Source organism: Pelophylax lessonae (assembly GCF_965119305.1).
Source record: "Pelophylax lessonae genome assembly, chromosome: 6".
In the NCBI taxonomy this organism is placed as follows: domain Eukaryota; kingdom Metazoa; phylum Chordata; class Amphibia; order Anura; family Ranidae; genus Pelophylax; species Pelophylax lessonae.
In genome coordinates this window covers 96,899,585-96,914,299 of record NC_138773.1, presented here as the reverse complement: position 1 = coordinate 96,914,299, position 14,715 = coordinate 96,899,585, and the positions used below count along the sequence as shown (strand labels likewise).

The window sequence follows — 14,715 nt, the reverse complement described above, 5'->3', positions numbered from 1 at the left end:
CTACAGGATCGAGTTTTCATCATATCCACCGGAAACATTCTTCCCTTCCAACCTGCGGCTGTCCCCGGATCGATTAAAGGATCCCTAAGGCGCGGTGCAAGACTTGTTGCTTCAAGGGGCGATTGTTCCGATTCCAAAGTCGAAACATTTTCAAGGTTTTTCCTCAAACCGGTTTACAGTTCCTTGGACGGAGGGAAAGGTGTGTCCAATACTGGACCTCAAGGCGCTAAACTGCTTTGTGCGGGTACCGAATTTTCGAATGAAGTCAATGCCCATGGTGGTGGTGTCCTTACATCAGCGCGATTTTCTCACCTACATCGACATCAAGGATGCCTACCTTCACATCCCAATATGTGTCTCCTATCAGTGCTTCTTCGATTTGCTGTGGGCGAGGAGCATTATCAGTTCGTGGCCTTACCCTTTGGTCTCACCTCTGGTCTTCACAACAGTGTTGATCCTGTTTCTAGCATGATTGCGTTGGCCCAGGATTGCGGTACTGGGGTACCTGGACGATCTTTTACAAGCAGAGTCTTTGACTGTCTTGTTGGAGAACTTGGAGATTGCTCTGCAAATGCTGAGGGAGTTCGGTTGGATTCTGAATCTTCAGAAGCCTGGACTATCTCGGTCTGACTCTGGATTTGTCCTTAGCCAGAGTGTTTCTTCCTCTGGAGAAACTTCAAAAGTTGCAGGAGGCAATTTGGCTTCTGCTATCCAGCAGACGGTTGTCCCTTCGGACTTGCTGGAGGTTGCTGGGCCTGATGGCGTCGACCTTTTTTGAGGCGGTTTCGTTTGCACAGTTCCACAGGAGATCTCTGCAAAAGGAGATTCTGGTAAAATGGAACAAGATTTCTCAGTCTCTGGACAATCTAATCCTGTTGAGCTGGAGTACTTTGTCAGGGAAAATAATTTCTTCCCCTGTACTGGACGGTTGTCTCCACGGATGCCGGCCTATCTGGGTGGGGGGAGGTGTCCTCGGCGCAGTGTGCACCAGGGGGGTCTGGTCTCCTGGAAGAGTTCAGGCTACAGATCAATGTAGTCTCCAGGGGTGTCCTGTACGGATTCAATCGGACAATGCAATGGCTTTGGCCTATGTCAATCACCAAGGGGGGCACAGGAAGTGGCGGCTCGGAAAGTAGAATGAGCCGATATTCGAAGGTGGGCAGAACGATTCATTCCAGTCCCCTCTGCTGTACAGATTCTGGTCATCCTAGTGGCTCCAGACTGGCCTCGCCGGTCTTGGTACACTGATCAGGTGTGGCTGGTTGCTGATGCTCCTTGGAGACTTCCTCTCAGGGAGGATATGTTGTCCCAAGGCCCAATCTTCCATCCTGCTTTTACAGTCGCTGGCTTTGACAAGTTGGCTGTTGAAAGCCAGGTGCTGAAGGATAGAGGGTTGTCTAACTCTAGCTGTTAAAAGCTAGAAAATCTACTTCTGGAAAGATTTACCATCGCACGTGGAAGACTTTCGTTGAGTGGTGTGAATCCCTCAGAGTTCACCCTTGTTCCTTTTTGGTGACTCTGATCTTGGCTTTCCTCCGAAGGGTTGAGCAGCGCCTGGCCTTGGGTACCATCAAAAGCCAGGTCTCAGCCTTGGCGGTTTTCTTTCAATGTCTGTTGGCCACACACTCATTGGTGCATACCTTTCTACAGGGCATGACACACTTGATTCCCCCAGTGCATTCTCCATGGCCGCCTTGGGACCTCAATTTTGGTGTTGTCAGTTCTCCAGAAGCCTCCCTTTTAAAAATAATAGGGAGATTCCCCAGCTTACGTTGTCTCAGAAGGTGTTTTTTTTTTTTTTTTTTTTTGGTGGCCATTACTTCTGCGCGCAGGTTGTCTGAACTGGCGGCGTTGTCTTGTCGTTCACCTTACCTGGCAGTTCACAGGGTTAAGGTGGTTCTTCGTCCATGTGCCTCGTTCCTTCCAAAGGTCATCTGATTTTCATCTGAATGAAGACTCCCTATTTGTCCTCACGAATGGACCTCGCAAAGGGCTGGCTGCCTCTGCTTCGACCATTTCCAGATAGATCAGACCCGACTCTACTTGGGCGCTTAGTGCCTCCTGGGCCTTCCAGCACCAGGCTCTGTGATGCAGGTTTGCAAGGCAGCCACCTGGTCATCTGTACACACATTAACTAAGTTTTATAAAGTGGATGTGTTGGCATCTACAGATGCTTCCTTTTGGCCGCAAAGCTTTGTAGGCTGCTGTTTTTAGAGAACTTGTCCTCCCTTTTGAGGGTGTTTTTTTTTTTTTTTTTTTTTTTTTTTTTTACAGGTGAGCTCCATCTGTTGACATTTGAACTCCAAGTTACCAAGTTGACATTTAAACTTCCAAGGTTTAGCCTTGGAAGTTTTGTTCTGCTGTTCCCACTCATGTTTGACACTACTTTGGAAAGTCACTACAGTCAAGAAGATGAAGTGCTGTGTCCGTCAATGAACGAAAGGGAAAATTGGAATTTTGACTTGCCGTAGAATCCATTTCGATGTTCATTGATTGACACAGCACCCGCCCCTCTATGGAGTTGGGTTTTTCTTCTGACACTGCTTGTTACAAAACTGAAGACCTATAGCAGGAATTGGGAGTATACCCCCAGGGACTGCCCCATAGGCGTGCTCAAACTTTTTTTTCTCTGCCTAGTGTCCTAGTCCTGTAGGGGGCATCATAATCCTATGATCAAGAAGAGGAAGTGCTGTGTCCGTCAATACACATCAGAGAAATGTATTTTACGGTAAGTCAAAAATCCCATTTTTGCCAAAACCATATTTAAATAAAATCGAATTTTTTTAAATAGACATAATTTACTAAAAAATTATTTATGGGTTTATAAAAATAAGACAACGGTCTCATTCATTTACAATGCTATTGAATAAGCCCGTTTTATCACTGGGGATTTTCAATGGCTGTATGTCTCCATTTAAACCTTGAAATGGTTTTGCCAGAATGGAAAATATGAAGGGTTGATGTTTATTAGGCAGTGGTGCTTTCAGAAATAAATGGGGCTTTTAAACACAAAAGGGACTTAAACCTATGAGCTTTTTTAAATTGTGCTGTTTATCTCCTCCCTGCCTGTCTCCAGCACTGCACTCGGGGTAGCAGGAAGGGGAGAGACCTTGCAGTGTGACGAGCATCGATCGGGTGCTCGTCAGAAAAAAGGTGTGTAGGGCTCTCAAAAAATTTGTATTCCCTTGGGTTAGCCCCTCACACGGAAGCACTTGGGTGCTCAGTACAAGCGCATGCTGAGAAGCAAAATCAAGCTCTGTTGTCTGCTCTGTTAACCCCTTGACCCCCAGGCCTTTTCTGTTTTTTTGTTTACATGTAACAATCAGTATTTTTTGCTAGAAAATTTCTTAGAACTCCCAAACATGACATTGCTTTAAAAAAAAAAAAAGGCATAGAGAATAAATTGGTGGGTGTTGCAAGTTTTTATCACATGGTATTTGTGCAGTTTTCCAAATACAATTTTTTTTGGCCAATAAACACAATATATAACCCAATTTTTTGGGTAAAATATAAAAGCTATTACTCAAGAGTAAGAATTTTTATCAAATATGTCACTCTTTAAAATTGCGCACGCCCATGCAACGGTGACAAACAACGTAAATCGGCAATGCTTTAAAAGCAGGTACCACTTTAGATTAACACCGGAGGTCTGGTGCTAGAATTGCTGAAATGAAATGTGTTGCGTTATCCATAAGTGCATAAATCAACAAAACGTGACATATAAGTAATTGATACTTCAATCAAAGAATATCAAAATTCATATAAACAAATAAAATATCAATTATTATATAAATTGGGTGAATAAATAAATTCATAGATTCATATACAGTGCCTTGCGAAAGTATTTGGCCCCCTTGAACTTTGCGACCTTTTGCTACATTTCAGGCTTCAAACTTAAAGATATAAAACTGTAATTTTTTGTGAAGAATCAACAACAAGTGGGACACAATCATGAAGTGGAACGAAATTTATTGGATATTTCAAACTTTAACAAATAAAAACCTGAAAAATTGGGTGTGCAAAATTATTCCGCCCCTTTACTTTCAGTGCAGCAAACTCTCTCCAGAAGTTCAGTGAGGATCTCTGAATGATCCAATGTTGACCTAAATGACTAATGATGATAAATAGAATCCACCTGTGTGTAATCAAGTCTCTGTATAAATGCACCTGCACTGTGATAGTCTCAGAGGTCCGTTTAAAGCGCAGAGAGCATCATGAAGAACAAGGCAGGTCCGAGATACTGTTGTGGAGAAGTTTAAAGCCGGATTTGGATACAAAAAGATTTCCCAAGTTTTAAACATCCCAAGGAGCACTGTGCAAGCGATATTGAAATGAAAGGAGTATCAGACCACTGCAAATCTATGAAGACCTGGCCCTCCCTCTAAACTTTCAGCTCATACAAGGAGAAGACTGATCAGAGATGCAGCCAAGAGGCCCATGATCACTCTGGATGAACTGCAGAGATCTACAGCTGAGGTGGGAGACTCTGTCCATAGGACAATAATCAGTCGTATACTGCACAAATCTGGCCTTTATGGAATAGTGGCAAGAAGCAAGCCATTTCTTAAAGATATCAATAAAAAGTGTCGTTTAAAGTTTGCCACAAGCCACCTGGGAGACACACCAAACATGTGGTAGAAGGTGCTCTGGTCAGATGAAACAAATCATACTTCTTGGCAACGATGCAAAACGTTATGTTTGGCTTTAAAGCAGCACAGCTCATCACCCTGAACACACCATCCCCACTGTCAAACATGGTTTGGGCCTGCTTTTCTTCAGCAGGGACAGGGACGATGGTTAAAATTGATGGGAAGATGGATGGAGCCAAATACAGGACCATTCTGGAAGAAAACCTCATGGAGTCTGTAAAAGACCTGAGACTGGGACGGAGATTTGTCTTCCAACAAGACAATGATCCAAAACATAAAGCAAAATCTACAATGCAATGGTTCTTAAATAAACATATCCAGGTGTTAGAATGGCCAAGTCAAAGTCCAGACCTGAATCCAATCGAGAATCTGTGGAAAGAACTGAAAACTGCTGTTCACAAATGCTCTCCATCCAACCTCACTGAGCTCGAGTTGTTTTGCAAGGAGGAATGGGCAAAAATTTCAGTCTCTCGATGTGCAAAACTGATAGAGATATACCCTAAGCGACTTACAGCTGTAATCGCAGCAAAAGGTGGCGCTACAAAGTATTAACTTAAGGGAGCTAAATAATTTTGCAAGCCAAATTTTTTCAGTTTTTTATTAAAGTTTGAAATATCCAATAAATTTTGTTCCACTTCATGATTGTGTTCCACTTGTTGTTGATTCTTTTCCACTTGTTGTTGATTCTTCACAAAAAATTACAGTTTTAGATCTTTGTTTGAAGCCTGAAATGTGGCAAAAGGTCGAAAGGTTCAAGGGGGCCAAATAATTTTGCAAGGCACTGTATAGTCCCTGACCGATGTGAAAACTCATTTGATTAATACAGGTATTGTGAATAGTCCCAGCAAAGTTCTGATGAATATCACAGTGCTCCAATGTGCTCCAAATAGGGAAGGGGGTATGAGATTTCCACTGCCCCACAGTTTTCACCACAGTGCAATTGACCCTCCTGTGCCCTTAAAAACATTTGATCACACCAAGATCAGTGTGGTCAAATGCTTTTAATTTTTAAAATAGTGCGGTTTACATCCGGGTAAACCGGAAGTGATGTAAGGTCATGGCTTCCAGTTCCTTATATCTTTTAGACGAAAACAAAGTGGTTCTGGTCTTTGTCTCTGTTCAGCCAGCGAACGTGCCGGCTGGTCGATCGAGTGTCCCCTTCTGCTGCTTGTAAAATGGTGTTTTTAAAATGTAATTTTAATTTGAAATTTTCAAACTTTTTTTGATACGAATCCTAATTAAAGCAATATGTACTCCAACCAATCGACTGTTACATAATATAGTAAACCCTAACAACCAGTCTTTAATTCATTGTAAATCTGGTGTTCTCCTTGCTAAATGCACCAACCTACAAAATGTTAGTGTTTGATTTGAATGCCATTTGCTGAAGAGTGTCGAAAGAAAATTTGTCCATACAGGAAACTAGTAGGATGTCGGATGTATTGTGCATGGAAATGTGTCCTTTTATCGCCTTCTAACTTGCCATGTGTAAGCCAAAGCATATAGATGGTGAGCTATACAGTATTTAGGCTTTGGCAGGTCTTTAGTTTTCTATTTTTGCTCAGTCTAAACATAATTTTTGTTTTTTTTATAATCAAAAGTTTTTGTGTATGATTGTTCCTATTTTTGTTCTTCAGGTAGAAAATGAGAAGCCTTTTCAAATTGTGGAGCTACGAATCCTGTCCAATTGGGGTCATGCAGATTACACTTGTCTTTATCGTTTCCGAGCTCATGGAACCCCAGTGAAGTAAAGGCAGAACACTGGTCCTCTGTGTACATAGTTTTTTTATTTGTGTAAATACTTCAAACCTGGAACACTGGAATAAGTCGGGAACACAAGCAGGAGGGATGTTTCTTCAGGATCCCTCTCGATGCCAAAATTGGAAAACCATTTGATATATACTTAGATGTTGCCAGTTTGCTTGACAAAATGCTGCATGCATATCACTCAGGATTGGAAGTTCAGTAAGCAGTAGACCTAACACATTATTTGGGAGCCAAAGTTTAAAGGGTACATTTAATGATCGTATGCTGCAGATCTGCAGTTAAAGCCAAATCTTTGCTATGAAATTCAAATGCATGACGTTTCAGGCTCTGACATAGGTTAAGCTCATTAATTTTATTAAGTAAGGGCAACAACGAGCCATATGTGTGATGGAAAGGGGTCTATTGCCCGTGGCAGCAAGATTTTTATTTTTAACCGATGCTGGAAAATAAAGAGCTGCAGTCTGGCTATCATGGGCAGAACTTGTTTCCAGTAACCTTTACATAATATGGAAAGTTCCTACAGTCATTCATCTTTATTAAAAAAAAAATGAAAAATGTTTGCCAAGGGCTGCTGTGGAATGGAGTAGTATAGAACTAACCAAAGTGTGTTGGATGTTTCTTAATTTTCCATTTTCATTTACCTAAAAAAAAAGGCAGTCTGTGGGTAGAATGTTTTCAGTTATTGCTTCCCCCATTTCACAGGTATTCAGCTGTTAAGGGGACTCTATCGTGAGAGGATCATGTAGGCTGCCATTGATAAATTCTTCTCTGGGAATGCTAGTTTCCTGGTGGTCTTTGTGATGCTTTTGGCTTCAATGCTCAATGAGCGATAGAAGTGAGGCGCTGGACACAATATATATTTTTTTTTTTTTCAGACCGTGAAAAGTCTTCTTGTGACTGATCACTTGGGTTCAGGAGTTCTTCTTGAGCCCCTGAAAAACCAAGGTCACCCAGACTAAAGAATCCATGTTTAAATGAACCAATGAAAGCACCAGACAAGTAGCAAAGCTTTCTTTTGCTGTCACCAGGTGGATTATTAAAATATTTTGGATGCCCGAGATATTTGTTTGGCACTCTTATTGGCTCGATTACATGTTAGATTTAATGCTGTCTGAGCTGACCTGGAACGAATATAGGACTACGTGGTCTGATACTTTTGAATCACAGACCCTAAACAAACATGTTTTTTAAATAAAATGTCAAAAGTACTGAAGTCAGACACAGCCAGACAACGAGCCTTTTCGGAGGGAAACCAGCAATGCCAGCTCTCATACTTCCCTCATGACAGTCAATTTAAGCACTTGTCCAGGGATACTTTTGGCAACTGCTCTGTCCAGTACTAGGTTATTGGGGTGTAGAGGTCTATGTGAATTTCTCTCAAATCTATTAAGGCCACAGAGCTGCCTCCAGTATGAGGAAGTGTACCAGGATTGAAACTTTGCAGCTGAGTATTATGAACATGAAGTGGGGTATATTGGTACTTTAAACTTTCCTCCTGCCAGTGTACACCTAATTGTAAGGTCACAGTAACGCTGGGCATTGGACTGTGTGCTTTTGTTGTCTTTGGGTGTGCTTGCTGTGGGTGGCTTCTGGGGAACCTTTTGTGAACACAGAAAGCATACACATGGTGTTCACACATTAGGCACCGTATTCTGCAACTACTATTAAATTGTATTTGGCAAAATTAAACAGTCGTTTTAGATTGTTAATGGCTTACAGCAATCAAACCACAATGTACACAGTTCATTTACTTGTGTGCTACTTCTTTCAGTTCTTTAATAGTAACAAGTGTAGAAAAAAAGCAGTTAAGCTTTCTTCATCAATCACCTTGCACAGTTTATTCAATAATGGTATTCTATTAAACTGGAACAAAAGGACAAAAGAGTTGCCCTCAGCAACCACGTTTCAATTGCTAATTTGGACAGAAAAAAATAATATATGATTGGTACGAACACTGGAGTTTCCTTTTTGTTCCAGCTTTTACAAATATATTGGTAATATTCATGAATGTGGTTCATGTTTTTTTTACTGGAAAAGGAAATGCGCACTCTGGATATTCTTATTTTACTCTACAACCCCCAGCAATATCTGCTTGTTTTTTCAATTTTCTCTAGGGAAAGTTGGCGTGTCTGCCTTCTGTAGATTTATTTTACTTGTGTACGTGTATTTTAAATTATTTTGAAAGCTAGCCAAACAACAAATGTCAAATATATTTTTTATGTATATATTTATAGAAATGTTTTATAAGTTCAGAGCCTCAGTTTTCTGCTACATCTTGTATAGTTACAACACTCTGGAAACACTAAACGAAAGTAAAATACTACTCCACCTATAATGGATTTCTATTTCTCGTGGAGTAGGACAAAGTTTGATCCCCTGCTGGTTGTTTTTTATTCCTAATGATGTCTTAGGCCACTTTTGCTCCCCCGCAAACGTGATGACAGACTGCTTTTCTTCTGAACTGTCATTGTCGCTGGCCTCCAGTTTTGTGGTATAGAGAAACCACTAGAAGGTGTGATACAGGCGGTCTGTGCTTTATGCCCTCTAGTGGTTTCTAGATTGATATATTGGTAGAAATCTCAGGAGAATTCAAAGCTGGGTTCCCAGACTCCATGGGGGCTCTAACCTTGCCCTATTCCATCCTATATCAATAAGTTTATCTGGTGGAATTGTTCTTTAATCTCGGTAGCCAGAGACCTCTGCAGACTGGCTGGCTTTTTAAATAAAGTTTATATATGTAGGTATTGTACAACAGTCCAGACCCCCGAGAATGCAATTGCCTATACATACAATGTACTGAAATTTAATAATCAAATTCAAATACTATATGTAAATCTGGGAGGGATGTAAAGGGAAACTTTTTTTTTTTTTTTTTCCAAAGGAAACCGAAAACACTAATTTATTTTTAAAGATGCAAAATAGGACTGTGCAATGTATTTTTGTAAAGGCTTTTCAAGGTATTTGTTTTTCAGTAAGTGTTTTGCTTGCTTCATATTGACAAGATTATAGATATGTTTTAAATAAAGAGTTTACTTTTTGAGTGCATGTAATATTTGAAAAGGTAAATAAAGAGTACTACTTTTCTGTATTAGTTGGCATCCTCTTTACTAGTGCTGAAAATGGTTTTTGCACAGGAAATTTAAATCGCATGATTACTTAAAAGCAGAGATTTTTTTAACAGGAAAATCAAATGTATGTGGACACTGTAAAGAATAACTAATGGCTAAAATAGGTAGCCAATATGCTTCCGATGTCTAAGCAATCCTTTCACAAAAAACACAAATAAAAATGCATGTTACCTATAAGGAAGATGTAAATAATTACCTCTCCCGCTGCTACTCTAATGCAGTGAGATGCATCGCTGAATTATCTGAAACAAACGTTTCCAGGAGTGTTGATCTTCAGGTCCCCAGGTGCGATCAGTTTTCTCTCCCGTTGACCCCTACATTACTTCTAGATTCAAGAGTGTTAATGGTTGTCAACAGGGGGACACAGGAGATCAACACTCCCTGAAATATCTGTTTCTGAAAAGACTTTAATCTTTTATTGCAGTGGTGTTCAACAACATGGCCAGCAGAATAGGTAATTACTATTATCTTTACAGGTAATGTGCATTTTCACTTATATTTTTATCAACCCTGTTAAAATCACGTACTGAAGTAAGGACCCTTTCACACAGGCGTTCAATCTGGATCTGCTTATCAGTTTTTCAGATAGATCCAGACTGAACCACAATGTATGTCTATGGGTAGGCAGATGTAAACGTATGGTTTTTAAACTAGTGTATTTATCTTAATAATTCACAGGACACAGGCATAGTATTCGTAGACCCTGGGTTAAAGGCTCATACCTTCAAATGATTGGACATGCCTCCCTGGGGCTCCTCCCCCTATAACCTTGCTTTATTCCAGGAATCATTTGATTTGTTTTTTTGGTAATGTTCTAAGGTGATGGAACTATTCTTTCCATGGGAAAACTGGATTTTTGTATGAACTTATCAGAAAATAATTTTCTCTGAAGTTCATTGATAGACGCAGCTCCATCTCTTCAGAGACCATTGGGTTATGCTCCTCCAATCAGGAATAGGCACTAGGCAGGAAAAAGGTTTAACCACACCTATGGGGCTGTCACTGCAGGCATAACCCCACACACTATCAGCAATCAGTTTAGAATACAAAAAACCCCATTCACTCAGAAGTAGAGGGGCGAGTGCTGCATCTGTCAAACTTCAGCGAAAAGGATTTTACGGTAAGTTCTTACAAAAATCCAGTTTCCTGTATCGTTCATCGACAGACACAGCTCAATCTATTCAGAGACCAATAGGATGTCCCAAAGCAGTATATTCATGAGGGGTGGGAGAACAACGCAAAGAAGCCATAATTCTCCAAAGGATAAACTTAGCCAACCAGGTAACATGGAGCTCAACCAGGAACAACTGGAGCTCACCTTGAAAAAAAAAAAAACATAAATCCTCAAAGAGAAACAGAAAAGATTCTCTTTAAATAGCAGCCTGTAAAACCTAGCGGCCAAAGGAGGCATCCGAACATGCCAACACATCAACTTTGTAGAATTTTGTGATTGTATGCGCAGACAACCAACTTGCCGCCTTGCAAACTTGCAGCACTGAAGCCTGATGGTGAAAAGCCCAAGAAGCACTTATCGCTCTAGTAGAATGCGCCTTCACTGGGAAAGGAGGAACCTGACCCTTCAGTCAATAAGCCTGAACTACCGTCTGCCTAATCCATCTGGATATGGTTGCAGCAGGCGCAGCCAATCCTTTACGAGGTCCTTCAATAAGGACAAAAAGAGCATCTGACTTTTTAAAAGACTCAGCATCTGACTTTTTAAAAGACTCAGTGGCCTCCAGGTAAACCCTTATTGCCCAAACAACATCCAAAGAATGCAAGGCAAATTCCTTTGAATGTTTGGGCTTAGGACAGAGTGAAGACAGCACAACGTCTTCATTCAGATGAAAGTCAGAAACCACCTTAAAAAGAAACGACTAATTAGGTTGAAGTTCCACTTTATCTCTTTACCACCAGATATCTAATACAAATTTCCCTATTAAAAGCTAAGACCGAAGTCCCAGCAGGGAGCTAGGTCCTATTCCTAAAGCCCCATACACACGAGAAGAAATTCGGCTGGGAAATTTCGTCTGACCGATTTGCCGATTTTCGGCTTGTTAGGATGGTGCTTCTGACAACCGACTCTGACTTTTCGGCTGACAAAATCCTGGTGTGCAGGCATTAAAATTTTTGTCCTCCGTCAAAACACGTCCTATTTTTGTCTCATTAGTACAGATTTTGATGGGGAAAAATCTTATGAGCAAGACTAGACTTGCTCAGAGATGAAAGAACACATAGAAAACAATCCAACACATGACCTCACTTCTGAAGTAGAATTCTGTCATACGGGAAAATTCGTGTGCAGTCTAGAGCACATTCCAACCAACAGACACGCACTCTGGACAAAAGACGGACGACTGGTCGGCGGAAATTCGTTGCATGTGTACGAGGCTTTAAACGAGGCAGAAACAAACTGATTGCTGATAGCAGAGTGCGTGGGGTTATGCCTGCAGGGACAGCCCCATAGGCGTGGTTAAACTTTTTTCCTGCCTATTCCTGATTGGAGGCGTATAACCCAATGGTCTTTGAAGAGATGGAGCTGCGTCTGTGGATGAACGATAGAGAAATTGCTCTTAGCTTTATTTTACATTCAATCAACTCCTCACTGTCTTCTATATGTTACAAAAGAAACGGTCCAAACAGATTGGAGCAACCTCAGTCAACATACCATTAGCCTGTAATGTTGCTGCTGACACTGGATCCTGTACTCACCTTGGCACTTAGCGCAGAATGTTTTAGTCAGCTGCAGGTTGGTAATACAGGTCCAGGACTGTGATTTTTTTTTTTTTTCTTTAAACCCAGACCCTGAAGACCCGTTTTGAGGATATGCCCATCATGATGGCCGAAGCCTGGATCCTTTACAGGGACTAGTGGTGGTCACAGGTCAGACAGGGTTGCCTTGTATTTCTGACCATTACTGTAAAAACTGCTTGCAAAATATGCCTTATACCCTTACTCTTTGAATAAGGTTGACTGTTTAGTGTCACTCTGGACAATCTTATGAAAGATGTCAGTGGAAAAAGGGCTATTATACAGAGGACACTTTCAACTCTCCCTCTTCAAAAGCCTCTACCCCCTCAAAGTGTAAAGCGCTTTGTTTTTCTGCTTGGATTGCATCATAAAAAGCTAGACATAGCCAATTAGTCTATTCTCTATATACCTAGCGTGACCTCTAGAGTACTTTTCATGTAGCTCAGTCAGAACGCAGGTGTCAACATGTGTGCTTCCACGCCTTCTCATCCAGATTCCATATCTGAATTCCCTCTCCCTGTCTACAACCTGCCATTGTGAGCATGTCCATCTGCTGGACCTTAGCTGTCTGATCCAAGGTTATATCCCATGATACCTGATCTATCCTGATAGATCCTTCCGTTCTCCAGAAACTGGAGCTCATGCCCATGGCCTTATTCTCTTTGTTGATGAACTAGCTTTTGAAACAAGAGGGGTATATAATCATTATAGAAAAAGCCTGGTATAGTCTGTTTATAGAACAGGCTGGGTGCATAAACAGACTGGGTGCAATCTATTTTAATCCATTTGAGCTTTGGAAGATTTTACCCCCTTCGTGACCAGGCCATTTTCTTGCAATGCTGTGCCCAAATAAATATTATGCAATTTTTTTTAAAACAAAAATAGAGCTTGGTTTTGGTGGTATTTGATCACCATGGGGGGGGGGGGGGGGGGATTAACTGCCACTAACATTACCAGTGACAATAATACTATTATACACTGTACTAATGACACTGGCTGGGAAGGGGGTTCAATGTGTGCCCAACTATGTGTAATGTGTGCTACTTTTACTACTAGATCTTTTTCTCATCCCTGCTTTGCAGTGCTTTTGCCTTGTCAGTTGTCCCGTTCTCTTTCCCAATACCTGGCTGATCCATGCTGTCTTCCACTCATGTAAACTGACCACTCTTATCATAGCTGCTGATTCAGGATACCATGGTCAGTTTGTGACATCCTGCTCTCTGCTGTGAGTCTCTCCTCTCCCTCCCCCCCCATCAGCTCAGTGTGAGATCCGATCTCTTCTCTCCCCAACCCGCCCGCCGCCGCTCTTGCTACTATTGTAAAATCGCATGTATCCCCTCTTGTTTACTAATATATAGCGCTGTGTGGCAATTTTTTAAAAAAAAATATTTTCCTAAAGACCTTGCACAGCTCTGATGTACAGTCACATGATCTGCTACGTGACCACACAGCAGTTCTGTGGAAAAAGGTATTTAGGGATATAATATTTTTTAAAAATTGACACACTGTGCTTTATATATGCCTGATGCTAACCTCCAAAAAGTGTCGCCAAACCCACATCATTAAAGCGGTTGTAAACCACTAGTGGGTTTTTTTTTTTTGGGGGGGGGGGGTATGCATCGCATACTAGCACATTATTTTAAACTTACCTGAAAACAAAGCTCTCCCGTGCCGAGAAGTTGGCACTGCAGCTGCCTCCATCTTCATCCCATTTGCTTCTGAGTTTGAGGACTCCAGGTCTGTGACTGGCTGTTCATGGCACAGGGCGCTGAAGGAACGGCACAGAGGGCTGTTCCTTAAGAGCACGTGCGCCAGTGATGTGACTTGCGTGAAATTATCTCCTAAACTGTACCAGGGGCAGGGGGCTTATCGGAATCTGGGAGCCCGAAGATCTCACCCCCCTATGGGTATGGGGGTACTACTCATTTACATTTTTTTTTATGGTGTCTTAAAAAAAAAAAAAAACACAGGAGGCACTTTTTTTTTTTTAAAGTCCTTTATTAGGACCCAAAAGAAAAAACGCTCCACTCCTGACCAAACCTCCCACTGTCTAACAGCACCACCGCTAAATAAACAGACCTGTGCCACCCGGTGACGTTCCTGGGTGGCCCTGCACCTTGTGAAGTCACCAACCCAGCATGCCCCTGGAGTGTGGCTGCCCGGTGATGTCACCAGGTGGCACTGCTCCTTAGTTTATTTAGCAGTGGAGCTTTTTTTTTTTTTCCCTCCAGGTTGGCAAAAATGAATCTCCACTGAGGGACTTTTGTGTTTTTTTTTTTTTTTTTCCCAAAAAGTGCCTCCTGTGTGTTTTTTTTTTTTTTTTTTTTTTGCAGGGTCCTCTCAAATGAAGAGAAATGTAATAAAATAAACCAATGACTCAAAATATCCTCCCTGTGCCAAGTAATTGTTTCACACTTCAAAGA

At 41.4% G+C, this 14,715-nt stretch overlaps 1 protein-coding gene across 1 annotated transcript in view; it reads left to right on the top strand.

The window, feature by feature from the left end:
- SUN1 (Sad1 and UNC84 domain containing 1) overlaps nucleotides 1–6,845 on the top strand; it is a 135,659-nt gene extending 128,814 nt beyond the window's left edge. The window contains exon 23 of the mRNA XM_082260650.1: nucleotides 6,291–6,845. Within this exon, the coding sequence (XP_082116776.1) occupies nucleotides 6,291–6,400 (110 nt within the window). The 3' untranslated portion in view covers nucleotides 6,401–6,845. The remainder of the gene's footprint in view (nucleotides 1–6,290) is intronic.
- Nucleotides 6,846–14,715: the final 7,870 nt, after the last annotated feature.